This window comes from Aspergillus oryzae, chromosome 1, assembly GCF_000184455.2.
Source record: "Aspergillus oryzae RIB40 DNA, chromosome 1".
NCBI classification, from domain to species: Eukaryota; Fungi; Ascomycota; class Eurotiomycetes; order Eurotiales; family Aspergillaceae; genus Aspergillus; species Aspergillus oryzae.
Window position 1 is genome coordinate 5453150 of NC_036435.1, and position 27451 is coordinate 5480600.

The following is a 27451-nucleotide window of genomic DNA, read 5'->3' on the forward strand; positions in this document are numbered from 1 at the left end:
GTGCTTGAGTAGCTTGAGGATCTTGAGGACCTGTTTGTGTTGAGCTCTGATTGAGTTTTCATGGGCTGTGGAGTTGGATCTCGTCTAGCGTCGTCTTATTTCAAGGGACGCCTTTTCCGATCTGCTGATTCCGGATACTGATCTAAAGGATGAATTGTAGAGCAGTAGCTACTATCATGTTCCCCATGGCACTGAAGCATTCGCTTGCCGACATCCAGGCGTACGTTGTCGAAACCTTTAATTATAGTTTTTAGAAATAGGTGTCAGACCACTTAAGCATTATATAGAGGGGTTTATTCCATTAGAGTAGGCACAGAGGATTGAACGAGTCAGTTCAGCAAAACACCTCTGCGGAACGGCACAAACCGACTCGTCCGTACCTTGCAGTTTAGGGCTCACGCCTGAGGCTTGATTGAAGCCGTGTGAGTGCTTTTAGGAGAACTGTGAAAGCTATTTTAGCCAAGTTTCTGTGTCGGTGGGTGGTATGAGCTTTGTGTTTCTGTCGATTGATCGCGTTAGGGCTGTGATGGCTTTTCTGATCTGCCTTGCGGTGGAGCTTGTCGTGGCGGGTGGTCTGGTTGTGCAGTGGAAGTTTGCCGTGGGGTGGAGGAGGAAGGCGAGAGAGAATGTGAGTTTCTAGGTAGGTCATTCACAGGCTGTTGAAACTAGACTAGTCGATCCAGAGATCTATCAAGTGAATACAATATGATAGAGATTGCAGCTTCCAGTACTTGATCCTACATAAGTTAAGTTGTAAATATAGGCAGATGATAGTCCCCAAAAGCACATGATCGCTTCTCGTGTTTCCACATTACAGGCGAAATTAATTCATATAAATTCGAAAATTTTACCCGGATTGTCTTCCTCTACTTCCACACCTTCGGTACAAAGGGTGACAGGCACTTTGAAATCCTTTGGTCGCCAGATGCACCCATTCCCCTGTGCAACCTCGGTTTTTATACAACGGGATTCGTCACATTCTGGTGTGATTCGGCCTTCTATCACACCGGGTGATCTTGTATCAGGACACAATGTAAGGGTTGCTAATTCTTCATTCACCAATTGCGCAATGAGGCGTTTTGTAGTCTCTGCTTTGGCTTTCACTTGATAGTCTCCGACGACGGCCATGGCTAGTATTTCGAGGGAGAGGGGTTTCCAGGTGGATCAGGGGGGGAGAGATATCTACTTGAATACCAGAGTATCAAGTCTCAATATAGAGCTGTAGAGGGAGGTCTCAAGGCCCAATCTAATTCTTCAAAAGGCCAAGGAGTTTGGAAGGGAAAAACGATTTGCTCCAATGAAGCTGGCGGCGAGTTAGTGATATGTAAATATCACGCCATACTGCATACGTATGTATAAGTTGGTCTGGGACTATTTGCATCTGAAAAGCTATTGCTGTAGACCCGGTGATCCACAGTGTAGGAAGCAACTGATAGATCAGTGAGAGCTCATTCCCGTGCAACTATTTAGTGACACGTGGTGTGTCTTCAAAACCAGTATCACAAGCGAAGATTGATTGATCTACATAATCATGGGGGACTTTAGATCACTTTCGGAGCCGTGGATGCCTCTTGCACCTCGCGTGTTGCCTCTGGGGAAGGCCAATGTCTACCCTCAAGATGAGTTCCACGTAGGCAATAGACCCCATTATCCCCCAGTGCGTCCTGACTTCTCTGCTTCGAGTACTGGATATTAATATAACGGGTCCTTTCGGCCGTCAGTGCCTCTACCAACCTAAGCCTCTACTGCAGTTTATGGTGACCGACGGATGTTTTTGTTAGGGCATGTATGCGGCGAGTAATTTTACATACATTTTATGGGACCTCCAGCGGCCAAAATTAATTCAACTGACTAATGGCTGTAAAAGAGTCAGAGTAATAGGAAATATCGTATTATTATAGAGATAGTGGTATTTCCCCCTCCATCCCATGATACTAAGCCACGCAGATATTAGTTATCTGGTTTCCGTAGTTTAGAACAATCAGACAAGCTCCCATCTCTCCATGGGCCGTACCGACCGGTAGTGTAGAGGTATTTCTGTAGTCAGAGACGATCGACCATCGAGATTCAGGCTAGGAGCAGTGTGAGGAACTACTGTGCCTTCAAGTGACAAGAGTAGCCTTTTGCCAAAATGAGGAAAACTCTGGTCCTTGAACTAACGAGGCCGGTAGCCAGTATTCCCGATGAGAGTGATGGGTTCTCCATCCTGTGTGTTGCTGGCTGACATGCAGTAGATCCTCTGCCTAATTGGCACAGCCTATTACGCGTACTAAATCTTCAGCCTCGCCAAATAAGCCCGATGCAGTGTTCAGATTGATCTTGGCTATGGGGTATACATGATGTGAACTACTTTTGTATGCCTGGAGGAATCCACCACTAGGCATAACTTACTTCCCTCCTAGCCAGCATTGGACTACGATTACTGGTGAATAGGCACTACAATGCTCGAAAGAAATCCTGTCTTTAGATCACGCTAAATGACATACTGACTCGAGATGTGGACTAAAATAACCACACCGCGATTCATGCTTGGTAATCCACACTAGACAGATCACATCTAGGTAATTTATTGCTGAGCCACTCCAGCCACCCTTCAGTCCCAAGGGCAGAGTTTAAGCTGGGATGGGTTCAATATAATATAGTTGTTGGTGGCATTGCTGCTGGCAAGGCTGCGGGGCTCGCTACTGACGTGGCAGCCTCCTTTTGAGGGCGAAAGGACTCACAATAGATCTTCAATCGACCCTCCCATACCCACCGTGATCTCATAGCCGTCCAAATGTCGGGCCATCTAGACGACTATCCTCTCGATACAGCTAGGAGGGAGATCCGGCTTTTAACGATTGTACCCGCTCTATCCTCCAAAGCTCGTATTAAATGTTCCCTGCAAGTTGCATCATTGGACGCTTTCCCTCGATATGAAGCGATCTCGTATGTATGGGGTGACATCCAAGAGAAGCAGGATATTCTACTCGACGGGCGTACAGTCCAGGTCCCAACGAATGTCCGTCGAATTTTGCAAAGACTCCGCCACCGCATGCAGCGTCGTGTTATATGGATAGACTACGTCTGCATTGATCAAGAGAATGTGGCAGAGAAGAACACCCAGGTTCCTCTGATGAGTGCAATATATGCCAATGCAACATCTGTCCTCGCAATCATTAGCTTGGATAACCTCAGTGACAATGCGACAGACGCCATTGACTGGATGAAGACAGCTGACATGGAGAAAGGGAAATGGAAAGAAGCATGCCGGCGGGTAAACTGCATTCTAAGCCAAATATCAATGAGGTATGAAAGGCGCCTTGCAGTCTCACTGAGGAACGTCGTCAGTTTCTATGTCAATTTTCTCTTCGCGGAGTACTGGACGCGTATGTGGACATTTCAAGAATATCAATCGTCTCAAGGGAAACCACCAATCTGTATATGTGGCGATGTGGAATTTCCAGCCCCCGATGAATCAGCCTTTGGATCCGTATTTGTCTCGGTATTTCGACGTTTCCGCAAGATGTCTTCCAAGGCTGAAGAAAGAGGGAGACGGCCGCAATTACGAAACCACTACAAAGAGATTGAAAGACTTACTATAAAGTTCCATAATACACTTAGTAAGGTCAACTATATGTGGGTTTCAGATAGGCAAGAATTCTTTGTGCAAGACCTGCTGCGCCAAACGAGCGGCCGCAAGTGTCAAAACCCAAAGGACAAGATATATGCCTTATATGGTCTTCTCCCATCGTTGCGGGAGGCATATCCACCGGACTATAATAAGTCTCTGTCCCAAGTCATCTTCGAAACAGCAAAATACATTCTGAACAAGGAACACGGTGGCTTATCTATGCTAGATATTTTCTGCCTGCGTGAGGATCGCCTGGAGAACATTTCTATTCCTTCTTGGGTGCCGGATCTCACAGCGACATCTCTAGTGTCCACAGGCACTCTTGGGCGTCACTCTTCGAGGTTTGGCATCGCCTACAAAATTCGGGAGACCGTACCTGGGCGCTATCTTGAGATCACGGAAGATCATTCAGTCCTATGCCTTTCAGGGCGTCCGATTGGAAAATGCAGGCCAGTATTTCAGTTTGCATCCGACGTGAAGAGCGTTCTAGCTCAGATAATGGGCGTGATTCAGATGCATGGTTATGGGTGCCATGTGTGGAATAATGTCTGGGAGCCCGAGAACATCCCACTCAGATTTGTTCAAGGATGCTGTGTTTTCTCCAATCATGACGATGCCGAGTTTGATCGGTCTACCTTGGGTTCGCTCCGCACTATATTTGAGACACTAGACATGACCCACCAAGATGCTGACACAGTACTGGAGACGTTCGCTGAAGCGGGGTTTGAATTCCTCAGGGACCTGGTGCCGAGACTTTACAACATCGAGGTTTTTACTATCCACCATATGTCCTCTGTCAGTTTTGGCTTCAGTGAACAAAGTGTGAAAAAAGACGACCAGGTGTTCGTTAACGTTAGTCAGTTTAATATGCCCTTTGTCCTGCGACATGGTTGTGGCACAGACTATAACAGAGGCCAAGTATACCATAAGTTGGTAGGTTTTGCTTATGTGGATGGAATCTGCCCGAGGACCGTTGAGTCTAATCCATATCTTGACTATGTGTGTACAGTGCCACATGAGGAGCTTCTTCTAAAATGAGAGAGCCTGTGGTTTTGAGTGCTTATATGTACATATGCTTGGGTTGTCCGTAAGCTGTTATAAAGTCTAGTAGGCCAATTATCTACTATAGTATTGTATATACAGCGAATTTCAGTTATATGTCTATATATTCTATCCTATCTACTATTGAAAAGTCAGTTTGACAGGTAGTTGAGCTAATATACTTCCGGAAAGTATAGATTATTTTGAGGGTACTCTAGATCACTTTGACATATTGGTTTAACATTTAGGGAGTACTTATATATATTTCTAATTTGTCCCAGCATCAGTATTCCACCCCTACACGAACGATCAACACAACAAACTACAATCCCCAAATCCGGATCTAGGCCCAGAAATCCCCTTTTAATATGCATACCCTGACCCATACAGTCAAACAAGAACATCCTCCAAAATAGTATACATTATACATAAACCAACCCCCGCCCCACCCGATTGGCCGCCCACCACCACATAGCCCACTCTTCAACATCACATCACTGATAAGATAAAATCAACCGATTTTATGCCCCTCCCTACTTGACCTCCCCCTGCCCTGACCCTCCTACCATAACCCCAGAACCCAAACCCAAACTAATAGAAACAACCCAATAAAGCAAATGGAGTGGGATCCCACCCAATTCTTCCGCGATGATCATACGCCCAATCCCTTTGCGCTGTTGATCCTCAATCAGCCAATCAATGAGCGCGCGTTTCGCGTTTTGAGGAGACATGGTATGTTCTTATGCCCTACTCTCTATACATATATATATATCCATGTATATGGATATATGTATTCAAACATTGTACATTGTACATTCTACATCATCCTCCCAAGACTAAGAGAAAAAAGCAAAGGTAACGCTCTGCGCCGACGGCGGCGCAAACCGTTTCTACTCGATGATGAAAGCACATGACCGGGAATCAATAGATGTAAGCCCTCTCTCTCCCTTCACTCTGCAAATGCATGTATATATACATATATACTAATGAATAGAGAGAAACAAAGCTCCCCGATCTCATAATCGGCGATCTAGACTCCATAACCCCCGATACAAGAACCCACTACGCCAATCTAGGGGTTCGCATTATCCATGATGAAGATCAGTATTCGACGGATTTCACTAAATGTTTGAATTATCTGCGTGCGCATGTTAGGGAGTTCCTTTCCTCATCTACTTCTTCTTCTCAATCTTCATCTGAACATTCAGTATCGACATCAGAAGAAGTAAAGAAAGGAGAAGAAGAAGAAGAAGAGAGAGAACTAGACGTCCTCATCCTCGGCGGTCTAGGCGGACGCGTCGATCAAGCTTTTTCCCAAATTCACCATTTATATTCCATGACTCAATCTTACGGCTCTTCTTCTTCGTCTACTACTTCTTCTAGGGGTGATTTAACGTCCAATCCAGGGAAAGCAGGAAAGATAGGAAACCTCTATCTCATCTCCGAGGAGAGTATTACGTTTATTCTACGGCCGGGGTTGAATACCATTCGCACGCCTGGGACGAATCGACCGGGGTTATCTACTGGGGAGTATCTGCTCGAGGAGAATGTGGGGATTATACCGCTTCTAGGTCCCGCGAGGATTACGACGAGTGGGTTTCAGTGGGATGTGGTGGCTTGGAGGACGGAGATTGGGGGACAGTTGAGTACGAGTAATCATATTCGGAGTGAGGCGGTGACGGTGGAGAGTGTGATGCCGGTGCTTTTTACGCTGGAGTTGGCGGGGAGGTTGAAGAGGGATCGATAGATTTCTTTCTCTCTTGTTGTGGGGTATTTGTTGGAGGTTGGGAGACAATAGCTACACTGTACGATGAAAAAGGATCTGTATTGGAACATCCTATCTCGGTTTCACAATAGTACATCCAGGAAACCCAAACAACGCCAGATCAACTCAAACAAGGAACGCACCACACCATTCTCACGCCGGATAACCCGAGAAAGGAGACTTAACATTTAAACAATACCGAAGCACCATCGCACTGCACGCATAGAACCGATCGATTATCCAGAGATAACCCCTCTAGGCGGTAGAAACCCTTCTCCCAACCCCTCCTGCAGACACTCGCATGCTTTTCCTCTGTACGGAACACGTCCTACTCAATCAAAACTGCGTCCAACCAGTGGCTCTGCAAAAACCATTCCCGTATATACACACCGGATCTACTTCCGCAGGATCGCTTCGTACAGAGTGCCGACCAGACCGATCGCAGACCCAGTCACCAAGCCAGCCCATTGACCGGGGACCGCGGCATTCACCCGGGCGATCGAGAATTGACTGTACAGGTTGAAGAAGTTGAACTGCCGGGCATACACCAGGTATGAGAGCCCCGCCTTGGCAATGTTGAAGCTGAGCGGGTCGAAGTTGTCAGGCGACGCGCGGCTGCGGCGCGTGTGGGACGCGGCACTACTGCCTTGCGTGATGTTCAGGCTGATGTTGAAGAAGTATGCGACGGTCAGCGGCAGGAGAATGCTGGTCAGCAACCACAACGAGAACGGGGCCCAAAATACGCTGTCGACGAGGACAAAGACATCGGGAACCTTGATGGAGATCTCAATCGCCCAAATCGAAATGGTAGACACAAATCGCAGCGGCAGAATTTCGTATATGATGGAACACCCTTCGAGCAGCAACGTCAGAATCTGGACGGCTTTCGCACTGCTGAGCAAGGAGCGCAAGGACTGCGTGCTATCCGGCACCCCTGAGCCAGTCCACCAATCGCTAGCCTTCTTGCGCCACGCGACGGACTCCCGGTCGACCACATCAGCGATGAGGGCCGGCGATGCGGGCAAGGCCGATTGAAAGTTCAGCGGCGACGGCCCAGGAGTCTGGAAGACAGGTGGTGGGGACGCGTCGGATTCCTCTCTGCAACAAGAAATCGGTCAGTTTCTGTCGTCATGATTACCGCGGTCGCGCGACGGCGCTTCTGGCCATGCGCGCGACATGAGAAAGAATACAGGACATACTGGAGTTGCTCAGCCTCCTCTTTAGGTTCCGCGCTTGGTTCCTCCTTGAGTTCCTCCTTGGGTTCCTCATTCGCCTCTTCCTTGGCCTCGTCTTCCTTCACCTCTTCCTCCAAGGCTCTCGTCTGTCTGCGACGCGCCGACCGTAGCACCGACCGCGGTGTTTCTTTCGCAAGTGGCGAGATTTCCACGCGGGGGTCTCTCTTGACCGGCGACCCCTTGCGCGGGGTTTGCGACAGGCGTCGGTAGTAATCCGTTAGTCGCGCATCCTTCGCGAAGATGGACTGGTTAGCTTGGAGATGTTGATCCAACAGCGTGGCAAGTTCCGGTTTATTGTATTCCTCATAACTGTCAACGGTCAGCCGGGGGGTTTGGGTTATCGTGGTGGGGCGATAAACAACGGCACCGACACTTACTTGTGAAGATCAGTAGCTTCCGCCCAGTCCGTCAGTTGGGACTTGCGCAGTTTCTGTAAATAAGGCAATGCGGCAGACATGATGCGCGAGGAATGACCATGCGACGGGGTGAAATTTAGAGCAAGGGGGGAGAGTGTGGGAGGTGGGATGATCAAGCGCGCGCAGGATTTCGGGGGCTCAAAGGATTCTAAATCCAAACTGAATCAGAAAAAGAGGGAAAAACAATCACAATAAATAATAAAGCGAATTCAATAAATATCGAGTGAGGTCACAGTCCTGGCAGGGGCGATGCTGATTGGCCCGTCCCGTGGCGCTTGACCGCATCCGTTTGTTTACATTTCCACCTGACCCCAAAAGGCCCTCAGTTTCAGAAGAACAACTTCCCTCCCAATCAGTGATCCTTGGACTCTATCTTTATATAGTAATAGTAATATACATCGTGGCGTGATTAACCATGTCTAAGTAGCCAAAAGCAAAAAAGAAATCTATGTAAGCCATACCAGTCTGGAGCAGGGTATCTAAACAAGAAAACCCAAAAGGAAAAATGCTGCCATGCCCCAGACCGATCCAAGCAAACGGTAATAGAAGAAGTGAGAGATCATGTAACATCCCGGTCCCAGAACGCCCTGCCCACATCGTTTCCCATGTGGTGATGATTCAACATTATCTACAAGTGTCGCCCCGTGGCAACACTCCATCCCCTTCATATGCAACAAAGGAAGCCCGTTCGATCACAGGGGGTTCATCTCCCCCAGGTTATCGTAAACCTCCAGTTTTTTCAACAAGTATTGGTACATGACCAGCATCGTTCCACTCTGGATGCTGGTCCACACTCCACGGGGGACGACGCCGCGGAACCAGCCGGCAAGCCCCTCCGTCTGGTAGATCATCTTGAGTCCCGTCAAGAAAGACGAGGTGTCCAGACGAGGCGCTCCCGGAGGAGCCACTGACGTCGACGCACCCCCGGTGGAAATCGGCCGCGAGTGTTTCCGCAGACTCGACGGAGTCTGAGACGATGTATGCTGTCGGGGGCTCTCTTTGATCGACGCATGTTCCGCGGCAGGCTTCGATGAAGACGCCGAACTCTGGACATCGGGGTTCTGCTGCGTCTGGATGCGGGTCTTCACCACATCCATGGGGCACGTTATCACACCTGCCATTCCGCCGGCAGTTGCTGCAGTCAGGATCTCCAGTCCAAGCCCAATGTCTCGAGATCCCACCCAGTTCTTCGCCAGTCGCTGTTCCTGTTCGTAGAATGCGAATTGCAGGGCAGAGAACGGAAGGTCACGGTAGATGGTAGCCCTATACCCATGGAAAAGAGCGGAGAATCCTTCCTGGCGGATGATCGTGCGGAGAGCATCGCGGGTAGACCGGTAGTTGTATCCCGAATTGAAATGAGGGTTGTTGTAGCGTCCCTGGAGTTGCAGTCGTGTCTTCAACACCTCTGAAGGGACATAGACAACGGAAGCGGCCAAATCCGCAAAGAAACCTGAGCAGCTATGTCAGCGTTACCGAACCCAATGGAGGTTGACAGAGACGGATAAGGCTCTTACCTCCGGATAGGTATGCTACATTAGCATTGATGCCAGAATCGATCATCCGTCGTTTGGTGAACTCATAAACACCAAAGAAGATCAGAGTGCCTGGAAAGGAGCCGCAAAAGGCAGGAACAGCTCCACCGTACAGACCTCGCAGTAAACCTTCCTGTCGATAGATCGTCGCATACGATGAGGTCATCGAAGTATATTTCGGAGGGAAGTGGGGGTCGCCTTGCTGTCTCGTCTTAACCGTATCGAGTGAATGCATGAGCATGTCGCCGCATGTACCACCGGTACCTCCGGCAAGCATAGCCTACAGGAAACAATTCATGTCAGCCTGAGATAAGAGATTTCCACGCACATCCCGCGCGTTCGTAACACCATGCGTATTTCCCGTCTGGCGAATTTCACAACGTACACGTAGATACGGCGGACGAGGCTCTTCTTCGTCCTCGAGCGGTGTTGTTTGTACATGGCCGGAGCCTGCCCTTATCTGGCCCGTCGCATGGAAGGCATGGTCGCCGGTGTTGGTGGGTTTCGAATACGAAGCGACCGGAGGGGAGTCCGGAACGGTTGTCTCTGTCGTGGAAAACAGGCCAAGCACGCGCGAGGTCAAACTCATGGCAAGAATACCGCAACCCACCAGATCGTGGTGCGGGCCAGACCACGGGGGGTTGGGATGCGGCGGCGACGTTCACCGGACGGATGCCACCCCAAGGAAGGATGACGGTGGGCAAAGAAGGAGGTGGGGGAGAAGAGGACTCGGAGGAGACCTAAGCTATACAGAAATCAAGGAACGTCGAGAGGTCAAGAAACGGAACATGGCACCTCTCCAAGTCGGTAGTTTACAAAACGACGAGCCAGCGCTCAGCATTCAGCCCAAAATTTTGGTCGGTTTTCCGCTTTCTCCGCGTCCGAGGTCGAATCTCCGCCTGAGGCACACAACGCCGCCTTAATAAGCTCTCGCTAGTTTTAACTCGGGTCTGAAGGAACAAATGACAATGGACAGGAAAATAACTCAATCGCTTCCCAGTTGCCACCAGAACCCACCAAACTACGACTAGTAGTAGACTACGGAACAAGAACGTGTGCCGTCGGTCTAGACTTCCCCCGTGGTAGGACATAACAACAAACATGTGTTCATTCCTTTCACAATACAGAATGCAATGGAATACGTCCGGGCACAACATCCCATCGGAGGTCCAGCATGTGCATGGCTTCCTAATTGGGCGCGGCCCGAGGTCGACAGAAATGGCAATACAAGTAAATTAATACGACTTTCCTCTCCCCCCAAGCACTAAACATCAAAACATCCACATCCCCTCCCTCCCACAGCAACATGTAAACAATCTTTTGCTTATCGTAAAAAGAACCACCTCCCAACTCAACTCAGTTAGGACCAATGGCACATTATTCGTTATATGCTCGTCATTTTACAAACGAGAGCCCACACGTCAATCGGTGATCCCGGGCCCTTCGCGAATGGTCTAAGTCCGTCTAAAATGCGTCGCAATCGGATTGGGCCTTTCCCACCCGGCGCGGCCGGTTATCGTTCATCGCCGAAGGTACCATTTATTGCGGCTTCTTGCCCTGGGCGCCAGAGGTCAGGCGGCCCAGGTCAGTACTCTCATAGGCCTGACGAACAACACCCTTAAAGGTCTCCCATCCCTGGCGCACAGCCGGGGGAGTGCTCTGGTGCGAAACCGAAGCATCCACACGGGCGGTGAAATGACGCACGGCCTGCTGAACAAACGAGCTCTGGGTGTATCTCGCGCGGAAAAAGGCCACGTAGATAAAGAAGAGAAGAATGCTTCCCTTGGAGAAGGTCAGAACTCCCAGGGCCAGGCGGAACAGCAGCGCCATCTCGAGCCCAGCGACGAGATCCATGCTGGCATCGTAATACTGCTTGACAAATCTTCCAATGGTGTCTGCCAAAGGACTGGCAGCGGGCTTGGCAGCACCAGGAGAGGAGGGCGACGCGGATCCGGCGCCCTGGGCGGGAGGCTGCAAAGTGGGGATCAGGTGGGCGCGAGAGTATGTCGCAACGTGGAAGATCGAGTAGACGCTAAAGGGGAGGAGGGCCAATGGGACCTGGCGGGAATAGAGCCAGACAATCGCCATTCCTGATTTATGGTCAGCCCATGCTGGTTGGATTTGACCACCTGGCAATTCTACTCACCAAGATACTGGACATTTTCATCACCAGCGAGCTTCACCGCAATGTTCGGAACGCTACCCTGAAGACGACCACGGGCAATATGTCCCTTGTACACCACGATACCATATGTCGCAGCCGCCGAAAGGAAAGCCAAGCGGTAGGACACCTGGGCCGAGGACGAGTAGTAGTTGAAGGTGATGTAGGACAGGAGATAGCGGAAGACGGAGAGCAGCAGGGTGACGTGCCTAAGCCAGTCAGCGGGTTTGTTTTCTCCCAACCTTGCCTTGCGAATGTCGTCCGATGGGGGGTAGCATCTGGTGTGTGGATATCGCAAATTGCTCCAAACGGGTACCATGTTCCGCTGGCCGAGGCAGCACACAATCACAAGGGAAACCTACCCAGCAAACCAAGCAAATCTATTTGAGAGCCATATAGTCAGTATCTACATTGTGAGATCGGGAAAGGCCAGCGAAGCACATACTGTAGAGTCTGGGCCAAGGCCTTCAGCCTCTCGGCCAAAGGCAAGTTCGACGGAGGAGGTGGAGCCATGAGAGCGGAAGGTGTGTGTGGTCTTCTTGGGGACAGGGGAAGTGCGTAAAGATAGTAAGAAGGAAGGCTCAAGAGAGCGAGAGCGGAGAGGTAGCAATGCGCTAAGTGGCCGTGACGTGAGAGAAAGAACAGAGAAGGGTCGAGAAAAGCTGGAAGGGGAGCGAATTGAGCGGTGGAGTGCACTATTTTTGGGGGAGGCTGGGCGGGGGGCGGTCGTAGTGAGTGGGTTTTGACGATGCCTTCTTAGCTGAACTAAGGCAGTGTTCGTCGGTAGTACTAGTAGTAGTACTAGGTAAGTCTTCTGGAAGAGGAGAGAGAGAGAAAGAGAAAGTTGGGGGAGCTGCTGGCTGACGACACAGCTCAGTAAACTTACAGTTTCCTTAATCGTCGTAGCTGACGGAAGAACCTGAGGCAAACAACACCTTGCCCAGTGACGTTGAAGGCACCTTTTCATGACACACCCCGACTGACTCGGCATGATGCAAGTGGCCGAACCTCACTATTACTCGGCTATACTGCTTAAGGTTCTTTCACGATTGCAATCTTCTACTGTTTTAGTCATGCTTCCATGGATTTTATCTTCGTCTTCTTTTATTATTCAGTTGTCCATATAATTATTCTTTTATTGGTGGGATTTCTACCTCGTCTCCCTCTACAGAACTAACCCTGTCGCTTTCTGGCCTGGTCGGACTTTTCGAGAACATCTGAGATTGACAACTAACGCACAATAAACTGCAATAAGGAAAGAAATAGGAAAATAGGAAAAGCGTCTTGAAAGGATGGTCGGAGGGTGGGAGAGCTCACTAAAATGTGTAGAAGTGGACAAAAAGGGCACGAAGATAAGAAGGGAAAATGAGGTTAAGCCACACTGGGGAATAGGAAACAGGCGGGAACAAGGTATAGCGTAGGCAAAAGTACATTAACAAGAAGCGAAAAGAGGACGTGAGGGCCACCGCATATCATCTTGCAAAACCATGGGCGAGACCACGCGAGCAGGCCGGCAGCGCTGCTCCGGTGTCCCAGCACACTTCTCCTAGTCAAAGCCCCCAACTGGTGTTCGTCCGACAGATGGAATGAAACACATGCACGAGTCATTCCACTGCCCCGGGTTCACCCAATTAGAAAACAGAGTCATTACTGGCAGCAGATACGAGAAAGTAGAGGTTGAGAGAGCGTGGGAGAAATCGAATAAACACAGAAATAGAAGGGCAGTCGAAAAGAGCGCTCGGTCAATCAACAGTCGTGGGGAATCCAACACAGAACCGCCAACGTGCCTCCCACGACCATACATTACCTGGGGAGTCCGTGTCATTGAATTCCGGTCATCTAACGAAGAGAGAAGCCCTTTCGCTTGCCCTTCTCTTCGATCGGTCGACCACTTTCGAGGCGACTCTTCTTCTCGTCCAGTTCCTGGCGTTGCCGCTCCAGTTGATCCTTCATCTCGCGATGTCGAGCGTATAGTTCGTCTTCGCTCTGTTTCAGCTTGCTCTCTTTCTCGGCCACCTTCTGTTGGAAGACCATCTTCATCTCTGCCTCCATCTTGGCGAGCTTCTGCTCGTGCAGGGCACGCTCTTCCTCCTGCTTGACGGCCGGGTTGACTTCCTTGAACACGCTCGGGTCCTGGGCGACACCCATCTGGGTCAGCTTGTCGGAGCGGTAGTTCTCGTACAGGTGGTTGTTGGTGTGTTCCTTGAGCTCTTCCATGTGGGTGCGGATCAACATCTGGCGCAGCTTGACAAAGTCACAGTGTTCCTCGTTGTCGACCTCGATGGTACCCCATGGGTAACTACGGCCTCGGACCTTACGGCCGTCAGCAGTGGCGACCTCAGCGTTGGCACCGACCACAGCGAAGGGGACCTTCGACATGATCTCCTGGTTCTCGGCGATGGTTTCTTCGTCGTCGAGTTCGTAGCGGGGGCCCTCAAAGATCTGGATGGAGTGGTGTTGGATATCGGCAAGGATCTGGACCAAAATTAGCATTGGTTCTAGGTTGGGGCCAACTCATTCGGAACACATGACTTACTCTCTGCTTAAACTGAGCAATCTCCTCGTCCGTCAAGGTATCGGCCTTGGCGATCACAGGGATCAGGTTGACCTTGGTGTGCAACCGGCGCATGACCTCAATGTCCAGAGGCTTAAGGGAGTGGCCGGTGGGCTGGATGAAGTAGACACAGGCGTGGATACGGTTGTCAACAATGTTAGTGCGGTTGACCTTGTTCTCAGCCTCCAGGTAGGCATCGTATCGCTGCTCAATGTTCTCTACAATAGGGCGCCACGAATCGTCGTTGTTCACGAAATCACCGAATCCCGGGGTGTCAACCACGGTCAGGCGAAGACGAACGCCGTTCTCTTCAATGTCTGCGCTGATAGACTGGATGGCCACAGTCTTCGGGATGATGTCGTGGCTAGGGCCGGTGCGCTCCTTAGGGGGGTAAAGAGAGGTGTTAAAGAGAGTGTTGACAAGGGTCGACTTTCCGAGACCAGATTCACCTAGAACACAAATTAGTCCCGCCCATCCATTCTCCTTTCGTCATGGAGGGAACTCACCAACAACCATCACGTTGAAGTTGAATCCCTTGCGAACACTTTTACGGTGCCATTGGTTGGGCAGGTTGGCAAAACCGACGTAGCCAGTCAACTTGCGGCGAACAACGTTCTTCATGTCGGTGGCAGCCTGGGCCACAGCCTTCGGGTCACTGGAGCTGACGGTTTGTGCGTTTCCTGATCCCATGGGGTTGCTGCGCTCCACAAAGGGAGAACTGGGCTTGCTGCTCTCAGGAGACTCCACGGCCGGGGTGGGGGAGCCGTTGGTGGGGGGTGGTGAAGCTACAACAGGCAAAGTCAAGTCAGTAACTGGTGTGATATCGGATTGGTTTTCGGTAGACAAAGTCCCCCGAGTTGGCGAACATGACGTAAAGCTTTTGGATCTATGGTGTTTCAACGACGGGGAAGCACTGAATCGTTGCGAGTCTACTTTCGAGTGACCCTCTGCACTCCGGCGTCTGGTATGTACCATGATGTTGTCACCAAGCGCAAGAGCTTCGAAGATACACGAATGGAGGTTTATCCGCCAGGTGAAAGAATGGAAAAAGAGCAAGACCGGTGGAGTGGGATGTCGCTGGTAGCGATAAGCTTACCCATTGTGAATGTTAAGGGATCGGTTTAGGAAGCGAGCGTGGACGGTTTGGAAAAAATGTCGGAAGTAGCGAGCGTTGATGAGGAAGTTCCCCTGAGCAGGTCGCACCTTCTTGGTTAGCAGACAAACACCCTTGCAGAGATGGAAATTTAGGCGAGGGGTTGATAATAGAATCAGGAAGGCATCTGGAACCAGGTAATTCTTTCCAAGGGAGGGGAGGGGGAAGTGATTTTGAGGGGGGTGGATTGAGGGAAGGAGCGCAGGCAAGAAGTGCCACCATACCTGGAAAAGGGTGAGGATCGGACGGTTGAACAATCAGGGGACAAAAAGCTCTCGAAGAACACCGATTCTCGAAGGGAAACGGGGAGTTATGGAGATGTAAGGCTCAAAAAAAATACAAACAGAAGAATCGAAAAGAAAAAAATACTAAAAGGAAGCTGAAAGAAAGAACAGAAGAGGGTAGGTCGAAAGAAGACAGGAGAAGGCGAGAACGATTGGATTGGGCCTGCGGAGTGATTTGGGGTGGAGAGTCCGTTTGGTGGTGCAGTTGAACGTCGGCGGAAAAGAAAGGGGGCTCTTTCTTCATTCAATGGGAAGCTAACGCTTCCTAGGGATTAGTCTGCTCGAGACCAACATCAATTTCGATGATCTTGTTTTAATTTGACTCCTCCAATTGAACCACCACAAGTAACAATTCGCTTTAGAATTCATGAAAAAATTATTCAACCATAAGTCAAGTGATTGAGGAGTATTTTCAACTGCCACCCTTTTCCTACAAGCCAAGCATTGCGTTCTTACAATCATCCATTCCAATTCGACATGTCAAACATATAAGGCGGTGATCTCAAGGGAGATGGAGAGCCCAATGGTAAAATAAAAATAAAAATAAAATATGCTACTGCTACGACCCCCGACTGACAGCATACAGGATAACTATCACGGTCAGATACCCAAAACAATCCCCTTATAGTACCATTCCAATCGTTTCACTTAAATCTTGAAATTCAAACTCCATCCATGGATCCCGCTTCACTGATCCAAGTGTCCCAATCCCAATACCCAATACCGCCCAATACTCATCCATGGGACAGTATCATAAACACATACCTCTCTCAGAAGTAAAAAATATATATATTGCCCAATTGACAATGCGATATCACCCACACTTCCACTCAAATGCTCCGGTTTTCGACTGAACAGTGATTCAGATCGACAATTCTAGATCGCATATTCGGTACCTTTTCAATACACCGCTTCGACCCTGTTCTAAGAAAAATCCCCATTCATTCAGAGTATGTATGTATTGTACAGTAACCTATGTATATCCATACTATTCTATCGCTATGGTATTACGAGGACCGTTACCCGTGGTATGTTCACCCGGTAGGTGTCTTCTGGTAATCTATCGACGTTTCTCTGGGTAAGACAGCATCTGGCAGCCTCAGGGGGGAAGAAAAATAAGATACCTATTGCTCCGCTTCCAAACCGCGAGGCAAGAAGGTACCGAATACTTACCACTAGTGCCTGATTACCCGTAAGCTACCACAGGTAATGAAACGCGGAAATCAACTGTGTGTCCCGTGGACGGGAATCAAGGGAATCGATTCCAAAGCATCAATCTTAATGATCACAGCATGAGTCAGGAGTCGGACTAAAAAAGCCACGAATCTCTCTCAAGATGCAGGGGGACAGCCAAATCTCATATGCTAGCTATCTGTTCCATACCTTGCGTATCAGATTGAACCGCCCATCGGGTACTCATACCTACATTATATATCTCCCACTAGAAGAAGGTACTTCTGAAACGTACAATACATACCAACCTTCCATGCATGAGCACCCCTCCCACTCACGACAAGAATAGTGACATTCCACCGGGCATGAGACGCAACGTCTGTTGCCGAGGCACGCAGAACAATAGCCATTGGTTTGGTTTGACACTTGCATCTAGACCGTGTTCCAGATATGCTGTAATACCACCTCATACCTCATGCTGGAACCTTGTCCGCGGTACCGGTGGTAATGCATCAATGTCCGCCATGGAGTTAGGGTTTCGGTTCCGTTGGGAATGAGATGTGGTATATATATATATATATATATATATATATATCAAATAAAATACAATAAATAATGATGCGATGAGTTCAGTCGATGTGACATTTTTGTCACAGAGTTTCTACCTATCATTGCTGTGAACCTCAATAGTACAAGCACTATACATGCATGTTCGGTCAATTAGAAGTCCACTAACGATGCCAGCATGAGGGACGAAAATGCAGGCGGGACTCAATAGTGTTGTCAATAGCAAAGTCAATTCAACTGACGTGTCCATCATACGATGCATCAGAACCCCCCGAGGTTGTCTTCCGTCGCATATTCTGAAAACAAATGGAGATATTATGGTGTGATCTCGAAAGGGTTATTGAGGGTGATAAGAAAAAGGTAAAAAAGAAAAGAAAAGAAAAGAAAAGAAAAAGATTAAGAATGTTTTTACGCTAGTTGTAACTATGCTAGAAAACTTTAATGATATCATTGTTGGCCTTATTCATTATACAACCATAACCATTATTCCGGAGATTACCAGATAAATCAACCTCAAGCTATTTATTTCCCAACCTTAGATTTCTTCTTGGGCCGTTCCTCTTCCGACATATCTACGTCTTCATCATCGTCGTCGTCGTCGCCGCCGCCATCGGAAGCGTCGTTCATTTCGGCGTCGCTCCCGCTGCCACTGCTTTCATGGGCCGAGTCGTACTCTTCTGCAACGTCAGACTCGGACTCGGCCTGGAAGTCCTCGTCGATAGATTCCTCATCCTCGTCAGCCGATCCACGATCGGCACGTACGCCCTCGTCATCGCTGGAACCCATAACGTCGTTGTCAAGGGCGGCAGCAAGTAGAGCCCCAGCGTCGTCAGACATTTCGTTCTTGAATCGGATGTTCTTCGCTTTGAAGAATTCCTCGAGAGGTTGTTGTTCCTCACTGGGCCGAGTTAGCTTCAATACAACACCTCGAATCATCTGCACTTGGACACGTACCGGTTAATGTTACTAAATTGATGCTCTCCCATGCCAGCCTTCAGACTGACTGTGATATCGAAGGTTCTGCTGGCCGACACAGCACCACCGACACGGGACATCGTGATAATGGCAATGTTCTCGACCTGAATGTACGTAGCAGGCTTCGGGACGAAGATTAGGCTCTTGTCCAAGAAGTACAAAAGACCTTCGTTGGCCTTAATAGAGCATTTAACCCCACTGTGACCATGATGGCTACGCATCGATGTCAGCATTTGTGTGCCATCATACGGATTGTGAATAGATTATGACAAACCTGACAAAGTCCTTCGATGGCATAATGACCTTCTTGCCCGAAAGACCGCGGAAGATCTTGGTTACGACCTGATGAATCGGTTCCTCATAACGAGGCTCCAACTTGTCCTTGTAGCGAGTCTCCATCAATTCACTGCATACCATGTTAGAAAGCCTGGGGGAGAGAATACCGTCGAGCATCACTTACTCTGTCATGTTAAGCTCAAGGCTAATTTCTTCGTCCAGCTTCAGTTGCATAACCAGGAATGGGTACCGAGTTTGGCCCTGTCGCAGAGGGGGGTCGAGTCCAAGAACAATGAGCGTATGTGTATCGTCATTCTTGGGAAGCAAGAAGAATTTCTTGATAGAAGAGTACTGAATCTTGTAATCGTAGGTTTTGCCACGTAGTCGGAAGGAAGACTCGTACATGTCGATATCGAAACGACCTCTGAAACACAGGTTAATGCTGCACTGGTGTGATGAGAGCTAAAGTAGACGTACCTGGGCGTAAGATGAAGAACATCGAGGAAGGTAGCAAACGTATCGCCAGCCACATCTCCAATCTCTGCTTTTTCCATGAGCATCTCGTAGAAAAGGTTGGCCGCATTCTGTTCTTCGCCTTCCTCCTCTTCCTCGCCGTTTTCTTCTTTGCCATTCTCTTCCTTGATGCCCTTCTCTGTCTTCATTACTGTTCCAGGGATATAAAAGCGCATCTCGACCAATTCATCAGGGCCCGAAGCGGCCTTCCGGCCACGGTTCTTGGTGCTACCGGCTGGCTGGGCATTGGCATCGGCGCCATCGGTGTTAAGAGCGAGTTCGACAGCGACTTCATTCTTTCCCGCAAGGTTCGTGTTCGAGATTTCGGAATAAGGGACTTCGAACGCAGGTCGGTTTTGGACGTTGAAAGATAGCTCAGCCTTGGTGAATTCTGCCTTGCCCCAGTTCCAACCTCGGAGAGCGTGCTCCCTACTTTCCACGTTTATTCCATACCATATCTTGAAGGCCTTGCTTAATCGCTCGAAATCCTGATAGATGACGAACCAAAGTCAGACAGCCATACTCATAAACATATAACAGGGGGCGTACCTCTTGATCGAAGCCATCCAGTTGGATAACACCCGACGAGCGCGACAAGATTTTCAGTTCGAATCCCTTTGCCGCTCGACTCCATTGGGCTGCGCCGACATTGCTGCTATCGAGGGTGAAAGTCTCGCCTTCACCAGAAGGTTTCCATCCCAGGCCACTTTCCGCAAGCTTGCACTTTCCGGGCTGCTTGGAGAGGTCGAGGTAGATATTATCGAAGCTCTCCCTGAAAAGAACATTAGAGTAATGGACAAATGGCAACTACCGCGGAGAAGCCTCACATTTTGGAGAAGCTTTTAAGACGTCCAGTTAAGGGTGTCCTGTATGAGTTGCGATTATTGTGCTGAGATCACCTGGATGCAGCGACAAAGATTAAATAAGGGATAGGGGAGATTGTATGGTATCGGTGTTTTTCCAGCGATAAAATGACAGGAGGCTATCACCTAAGGAGCTCTAATATAACCTTTTTTCTGGAGTCTCGCGTTGCGCGCGGCTGTCGATGGTTCATACGCGGTGCGGCAAGACACTAGTCCAAGATAGGGAAAGTAGATTAGCGGCCGGCCAGATAGCCGCTTCTACTGGTGCCTCAGGCAGACTTACCCAACTGGACCAGGTATAGTAGTAGTTATGTGCGACAAGTTTCAGTATCAGTGATTCGAACTGCCTAATCTGATATCACTCATCATGATGGATTTACGACTTGTAATTCTATGTCGTGTACGGCTTAGTACTCAAGCTGAACTACTAACCCTAGACACTGTCTGTATTCCTTCAATATATCTTTGGTAGATTATTTCCTGGGGTTCACACTGGCCAATGACAGACTCTTCATACCTTCTTGTAAGTGTATAACTAGTATCGAGTCTTGCTTTCTACCGGCTTTCAAATATGGACACCACAATTTTCAATTGTACCTCTTAATAGCTCTTCGATATCATCATGCCCCAGTGACTACGTCTTAATCTAGCGAATCAATCTTACAGTTGGTGTGACTGCTAGTTCAACGAAGAAAGTAAAGATAGTGAGATCGTAAAACATGTGAAACACAATAGACCTGCTCTACCTATTATATAATGGTTCAAGTTAATTTTACTCATTGGTAGGTTGTAGTGTGGCGGAGCTCGCCTGATATGTAATGTAGGTTTCGTGGACGTTGAACCACTTTTGGTTAATGAACTGCGATCTTAGCGCATCCCGATAGGCGCTTGTGTAGCAAGGAAACCTATTCTTCCCATTATTTTGGGTTGAGGCTTGGTAATATGTCATCGTCTCTTGAGACTGCGGAATGCGTATCTCGCAGGTGCACAACTGTTCGGACAGCGCTTTAGGGTATCTAATGCCAAGTCCTTGTTGGTATAACCACATGCCTCTTAGATTCATTTCCATCATATGCGAGTAATCTCTGTTAGCGAGCCACTATAGGGTACGAGAATTAATGAGTCCATCATAGGTATCGGCAAAAGTGGATAGTCTGTGTGACTGCCGAAGGCATGGCCATTGATTGTTGGTGGTGGGTACGGAGTACGTATGTACACTGCATCACATACCCTATTATTAGTATCTCCTACTAAATGCTCACTACATACTCCGTACACCATACAGAGTATGTACATATTCCAGGTGGTTAGTTGCTTGGAAATTCGAAGTTGAAAGTGCTACAGGGATGACAGAAGAGGAGCTTCTACTTAAGTGCTGCATGAAGTACGAGTCCGTGGAACAGTGGCATGAAGGGCTGGTTGAGTACTTGGCTGTGTCGTGCTCTTACAACTTGTGGCGGGTTGCTAACCTCCTCGAGAAAGCCACATGAAGTGTGCATCTGTTGGAAGCACATCGCATAGAGCATCAATTGGGCTATTATGCATGGTATACATGCATCGCTACATATATATGTGCACCCAAAGGGTTGAACATGTCATGTGCGACCCTTTCATATGAATAGTTTGATTACTTATGGTGATTTGCAACATTGACAACAACCACCCTGACTGTAGGTATTAGTTCGTCTGAAGTCATGTTCGTTGACCTCTTTGAGGTGATTTTATTTATGTCACCGGTGCGAGGTCGAAGTAACGTGATATCTCTTCAAGTTTGCCTAGCAGCTAATATCCGTTAAGGGAAAAATACAAACAAGACTCGGCTCCTTACTCCTCAAGCACAACTATAAATATACAATAGCTACCGACATGATGTCAGGAGAGTACTTCATCTTCCATCTTCAAGTGGAGAGCTTTTGCTTATTTTAATTTCAAGGTAGTCATTAGCCAAGATTTCATAGTGCCCACTCACTCTTCCAGTTTAGGGCGACACCTGCAACGATAGACGGTTAGATAGTTCCTCCTTAGTTTCTACCCTTGGAGTCTTTAACGATAGTTAGTAGAGCTTGGCTTTATTGCCATGGAAAAATTAAATTAAATCAGATGAACCGTTCTTTGGCAAACTAGTTATCTTTGTCGGATAGTACGGATAGATCCTTGGGACAATATGAGAGTTTTAAGGGTGGAGAGAGGAAGTGGACCGACAGCAACAGGCAGAATCAATTCAATCTCTTTTTAAGGATCTGGAACAAATTAGCTATAAATAAACCTCCACTAGTCTGCGCCCAAGACCACACAAACACCACGCACTTTCCGTGTCATTTCCCACCCGCCACCCCGAAAGAGTTTAAGGCGTCCTCTCGTACCCGAAAGGAATGAAGGGAAGAGAAATTAAAACAAAAATACCGGACGTGCTCCAAGGCCTAAGCTGACTGTTCTTCGTACTGAACTGAAGGTTCCTGAAAAACCACACGCAAGGAGAACAAACAACCTATTATTTGCCCTTGCCATGTCACTCTTTTGACCCATTTTCCACCCTCACTAAGTCATTCGTTAATCCTTGGTCATTCCTTATTATTCATTATTCTTCCTTTTCTTGTCCTGCCCATTCCTGAAACTCTTCAGTTTTAAATCAAAACGGAGAGCTTCATTCGTTCATTACCTTCCCCCTTGTCTGTTTTCTTGATGTTTTTGGTTTTTCGGTGTTCTCAGACCACATTCCTTTCTCGACTCCTTTTCTAGCATTATTCGCGTGCCTCGTGTTGATACATCGACCCCCCATAAAAATAGACCATTTAATATCGTCCGATCGTTCTGCTTATTCCCCTCTTTTCTTCATCGCTGGGCAAGGACATCTCAAAACCCTAACCATCTAGCGACCCTATAGTGCAGCCTGTCGTCGCGCTCCTGGACAATGAGGAACCCCTCACTGTTTAGGCCTGCGACGGCTGGCTTGTCGACAGCCCTCTACTTGGGCTCTCTACTTCAATTGTCCCCCGCCTCGGGACTATCGTTTACACCGGTCGCACAACCCGACCTGGAACTGAGCCCTCTAGGACGGGTCGCCCTTACCGGAGACTTCGATGCGGTCTCGTTTTACTCGTACAAGGAACAGTCGGAGACGGCCTCGGTGAACAATGGCTCCCAATCCATCCTGACGCCGCTCCCGGATGGCATCCTAACGACGCTGTCAACCTCCGATGCTTATATTCGTTCAATGTGCCCGTTTACGCAGAAGGATGGAACGTACGCTGGGATTTTTGTCGGCGGAAATTTTACAAGCCTCGGAGGAGTCGAAACCCAAGGCGCAGCGTTGTTCGACCCCGAGACGAAGAAAGTGACGGCTTTACCCGGTCTGTCGGGGTCTGTTTCTGCGGTGTTGTGCGACAAGGATACGAATAGCGTGTATGTTGGCGGGGATTTCAAATACGAAAATACATCGAATGCCGTAGCGTGGGTTGGCAATGAAGGCTGGAAGAGCTTGGTTTTTGGTGGATTTAACGGCCCCGTTACCTCGATCTTGAAGAGCGACGATCATATTATCTTCGGCGGTTCGTTCGACGGCATCGGCAACTCGACCTCGTCTAAGAAAAACCAGCAAATCATCAATCTTCAGAACGCTACGATTTCCTCCGACGCGGTGTCCAGCAGAAGTGGTTATAGTGATCCTCGAAACATCATCTGCCAGACAAGCGGGGAAGATGGCGAAGGAAAAACATGGCTGTTGGAGGACAACTCCCCCGGTTTCTGGCGTGCCGACATGCGATTCGGATACAACCCGACAAAGATCCGTATATACAACACCCACTTCGAGGGGAGAGGCACCAAGACCTTTTTGCTGAGACGGCTACCGGATAATGGCATTATGAACCTGACCTATACCGACCCAGATACTGCGAAAGATGTCTACTGCGACCAGGACTGCTCGCTCTCTAACAGCACAGACGAGAAATATCGAGAATTCGAATTCGTGAACAGTGTTGGCATGAAGGGATTCCAGTTAGAAGTCCATTCCTGGTATGGAGATGGCGCTGGTCTCAATGGAATACAGCTCGTGCAGAACGGTACGTTGATTGATCGTACTTGGTCCAGTTGAAGTTCCTGACTGCTAACAATTCATCAAGATATTTTCGCCTATGCGATCAATGATTTCAACGAACCTACATGTGCTGACCTCAAATACCCATCTAAGGCGACCCAGACAGGGTCTTGGACTACAACTGAATTGGGTCAGAGCCAATCCGACTATCTGACAGCGAATATCAACGACTCTACTGCATCCGATACTTCTGTTGTCTTTGAGCCGGACGTCAAACAGTCAGGAAACTATTCCGTTGTTGTTTACACCCCCGGATGCACACAGGACGGCACTTGTGGCTCGCGTGGTGTGGTCAACGTAACTGCCACCCTCAAAAGTAACAGCAAATCGGCAGAGCCTATCCAAATGACGATCCATCAGACAAACTTGAACGACAAGTATGACACCCTCTACACCGGTCATGTGGATTCCAGTGATGGCTCTTTCCGGCCCAGCGTAACCTTAACTCCGGTAGCAGGCCAGGGTGATGTAACCATTGTCGCCTCTAGAGTCAAGTTTGCGCTTATCCGGGCATCGGAAGGGCTAGATGGGGAGTTGAACGGCCTGTATGACTTTGACCCCTCTGCGAAAACTACCAGCTCCAATTTTACCGAGTCTGCGGTTAACCGAGCTGGGCTTCAATTGGACGAGGATGCCACCATACGAAGCTTAGCTATCCATGACGGCGTGATGTATGCTGGTGGAAACTTCTCGAGCTCGGGGTTCAAAAACATCCTGTCCCTGAAGGGCGAGACAAACGCGACGGGCTTGCAGCAAGGTGGGTTGAACTCGGAAGTGTCGTCGATGACGGTATTGGATGATATTCTGTATGTTGGTGGCAACTTCACCGATACTTCTGACCGTAGCAATAGCGATTTGAAACATGTCGCAGCTTATTCTTTCGGCTCTAAAGCTTGGACAGCGCTGGGTGGCGGTGTCAATGGGCCTGTCCACAAGGTCACCTCACTTACGCTCAACGTCTCCACGGAAATCAACGAGACGACCATCGGCGTGACCGGCGATTTCGATCAGTTGCTCGCCTTCGACGACAATACCTTGGTTAACGTTACCGGCTTCGCGATATGGGTTCCGTCAAAGAAGAATTGGCTACAGAATCTGAACGTCACCCAGATGGCCTTCGCAGGGCAGTTGTCAGCTTGCACCAAGGTTGATAACACTACTGTCATTGCTGGGACTCTCTCATCCGCAGGGATTGCCGCAGCTGGTGCTGCGGCTCTCCTCCATGAGGGTCCGCTGAGCATCAAGCCGCTGTTCGCGAACGCCAATTTCACTGGAGAAACTTACACTGGGATTTATGAAACGAAGTCCAACCGCAACCTCACCATTGTAGGAGGTCACTTTACAACTACGGGCACTGACGGATCTTCTGTGAAGAATCTTGCCCTGCTTGACGGCAAGGCGGGTACCGTCAAGGGTCTGGGCACTGATATTGACAACAACTCGACGTTCTTGGCTCTGACTGCCTGGAAGGACAAACTGTACGCGGGCGGAAATGTCTCTGGCACTTTCGAAGACTATATCCTGAATGGGTTTGTCGTATATGACCTTGAAAATGGGACCATCGCTCGGAAACAGCCTCCACGATTCACAGGCGATGCAGCCACCGTCAATTCAATCGCTGCTCGTCCTGACTCTGACGAGATCTATTTCGGGGGCCAGTTCGAGAAGGCTGGAGCCCTTCCTTGCCCGGGGGTCTGTTTTTGGGACGCTGCCGACCAACAGTGGAACAGACCTGGTATACTATCTGGTAAGGTGTTGGCACTAAAGTGGATCTCCAATAAGAAACTGTTGGCAATCGGCAACCTCACCGTCGACGGGAATAGTTCTGCGATCGCAACGTACACCCCAAAGCAGCAGACTTGGGAATCCTGGACCTCTGCATCTGATCTCCCGGGAACCGTGACTGCTTTCACTCCTGCTAGCGTGGACGTGTCCACATTCTGGCTGGCAGGGGTTTCGAAGAACGGCTCCAGTTACCTTGCCAACTATGACGGATCAAAATTTCAATATCCTGGCGATCTCTTTGACCAGGGTACCACGATTCGGAACCTTGAAGTACTATCCCTCACGAAAGATCATTCTGGGGTCGACGTTCTACATAACGACCAAGTTCTTCTAGTCACTGGCCAATTAGTGATCCCTGACTTTGGGAATGCGTCCGCAGCGCTCTTCAACGGAACCGAGTTGACCCCATTTATGCTTAGCTCGAATGCAGATGGCCAACCAGGCAGCATGGCTCAACTATTTTACGAGAACGATAATCCCTACAGTAGCGAAGGTAAGCTTTTCCTTTTCTGTCTCATCTAGACAATTATGTGCTTTCGATTACTAACCTGTGCAGTTGGGAACCACCACTCCAACGGGATTGTTGTCTTAATCTCATTCTGCTGTGCACTTGGCGCTGTGTTCTTGATTGTCATCGCCGGGGTTATCTTCAATAAGATCCAGCGGCGTCGTCAGGGCTACATGCCGGGACCGCAGGCGTACGGGACCGATCGGTCTTCGAGCATGCGGCGGCTGCCTCCGGAGTACCTGTTCAGCACTCTGAAATCACTGAACCCGGGCACGCCGGCGATCTGAACGCCTGAGTGCCGATCCGTCCATCGCATCGCATCTAAATTGGACTTCTTTTTGACCACTCAGACCGGCGTTCTTGGGCAGAAAACCGTCTTATACCCGTAATTTAATCCTGTTTTACGTTTTGCATCTCTACTATTCTAGTTTTACCTCTCCGGGTTATCCCGGACGATGCGCTGTTCACTTCTTTTGCCTCGAGGTGCTTCGACATCCTCGCGTGTTTGATCTCTACCTTTGACCCGACCTGGACTTGTCTATATAAACCTTGGTCGGCCGCGTCGTTTCTTTTCATGAACCCCCTTGTTGTTGATGTTTGTACCATAGTCTTTCCCTGACACCAGGAGGCGATGTACATAGCTCCCGCGCGAGATCGCGGTAATGACAATCATGCTCGTTTTCTGCAAATAGGATCTACTTTGGCCACTGGCTGGGTTCGCTGTTTTTCTCCGAGACAGCAGGAGATAGTACTAAGTAAAAAAAGTGGAGCCGCGCTCGGGTTGTTGGATCTAGCGTGGGATGAGATTGGCGGAAGAACGGTTGAAGCGACACACAGTCCTCATGTTGTACCAATGACATTGGTCGATGATCTTACTTTTGATGGTCAATCCACCATGGCATCGTGTGAACACGCTGATCGTGAGGTCATGATGCATACAG

At 49.0% G+C, this 27451-nt stretch overlaps 7 protein-coding genes across 7 annotated transcripts; 2 read left to right on the forward strand and 5 right to left on the reverse strand.

Annotated features, from left to right (window-relative positions):
* Positions 1 to 2776: 2776 nt before the first annotated feature.
* Positions 2777 to 4872, forward strand: AO090005000381 (HET domain-containing protein; the record flags this gene model as incomplete). The annotated part of the gene is made up of 2 exons (XM_023234132.1): positions 2777 to 4546; positions 4852 to 4872. The coding sequence occupies 2 exons, from the start codon at positions 2777 to 2779 to the stop codon at positions 4870 to 4872; spliced, it is 1791 nt and encodes a 596-aa protein (XP_023088932.1).
* Positions 4873 to 6814: 1942 nt separating this feature from the next.
* Positions 6815 to 8111, reverse strand: AO090005000380 (uncharacterized protein; the record flags this gene model as incomplete). The annotated part of the gene is made up of 3 exons (XM_001817400.3): positions 6815 to 7517; positions 7619 to 7963; positions 8032 to 8111. The coding sequence occupies 3 exons, from the start codon at positions 8109 to 8111 to the stop codon at positions 6815 to 6817; spliced, it is 1128 nt and encodes a 375-aa protein (XP_001817452.1).
* Positions 8112 to 8762: 651 nt separating this feature from the next.
* On the reverse strand, positions 8763 to 10191 carry AO090005000379 (putative mitochondrial carrier protein; the record flags this gene model as incomplete). The annotated part of the gene is made up of 3 exons (XM_001817399.3): positions 8763 to 9520; positions 9585 to 9882; positions 9988 to 10191. The coding sequence occupies 3 exons, from the start codon at positions 10189 to 10191 to the stop codon at positions 8763 to 8765; spliced, it is 1260 nt and encodes a 419-aa protein (XP_001817451.1).
* A 950-nt stretch (positions 10192 to 11141) lies between these two features.
* Positions 11142 to 12754, reverse strand: AO090005000378 (uncharacterized protein; the record flags this gene model as incomplete). Its single annotated transcript, XM_023234133.1, has 3 exons — positions 11142 to 11692; positions 11749 to 12088; positions 12209 to 12754. 3 exons carry the CDS (start codon positions 12752 to 12754, stop codon positions 11142 to 11144), a joined length of 1437 nt encoding a protein of 478 aa, XP_023088931.1.
* An 848-nt stretch (positions 12755 to 13602) lies between these two features.
* Positions 13603 to 14938, reverse strand: aspB (septin AspB; the record flags this gene model as incomplete). The annotated part of the gene is made up of 3 exons (XM_001817397.3): positions 13603 to 14238; positions 14300 to 14766; positions 14824 to 14938. 3 exons carry the CDS (start codon positions 14936 to 14938, stop codon positions 13603 to 13605), a joined length of 1218 nt encoding a protein of 405 aa, XP_001817449.3.
* A 3078-nt stretch (positions 14939 to 18016) lies between these two features.
* On the reverse strand, positions 18017 to 21989 carry AO090005000376 (FACT complex subunit POB3; the record flags this gene model as incomplete). The annotated part of the gene is made up of 7 exons (XM_023234134.1): positions 18017 to 18392; positions 18449 to 18682; positions 18744 to 18875; positions 18930 to 19169; positions 19223 to 19746; positions 19808 to 20030; positions 21988 to 21989. Coding segments are annotated over 7 exons (1731 nt in total).
* Positions 21990 to 23032: 1043 nt separating this feature from the next.
* AO090005000375 (putative cellular morphogenesis protein (Rax2)) lies at positions 23033 to 26797 on the forward strand (the record flags this gene model as incomplete). Its single annotated transcript, XM_001817395.3, has 3 exons — positions 23033 to 24182; positions 24243 to 26495; positions 26559 to 26797. 3 exons carry the CDS (start codon positions 23033 to 23035, stop codon positions 26795 to 26797), a joined length of 3642 nt encoding a protein of 1213 aa, XP_001817447.1.
* Between the last annotated feature and the right edge of the window lie 654 nt (positions 26798 to 27451).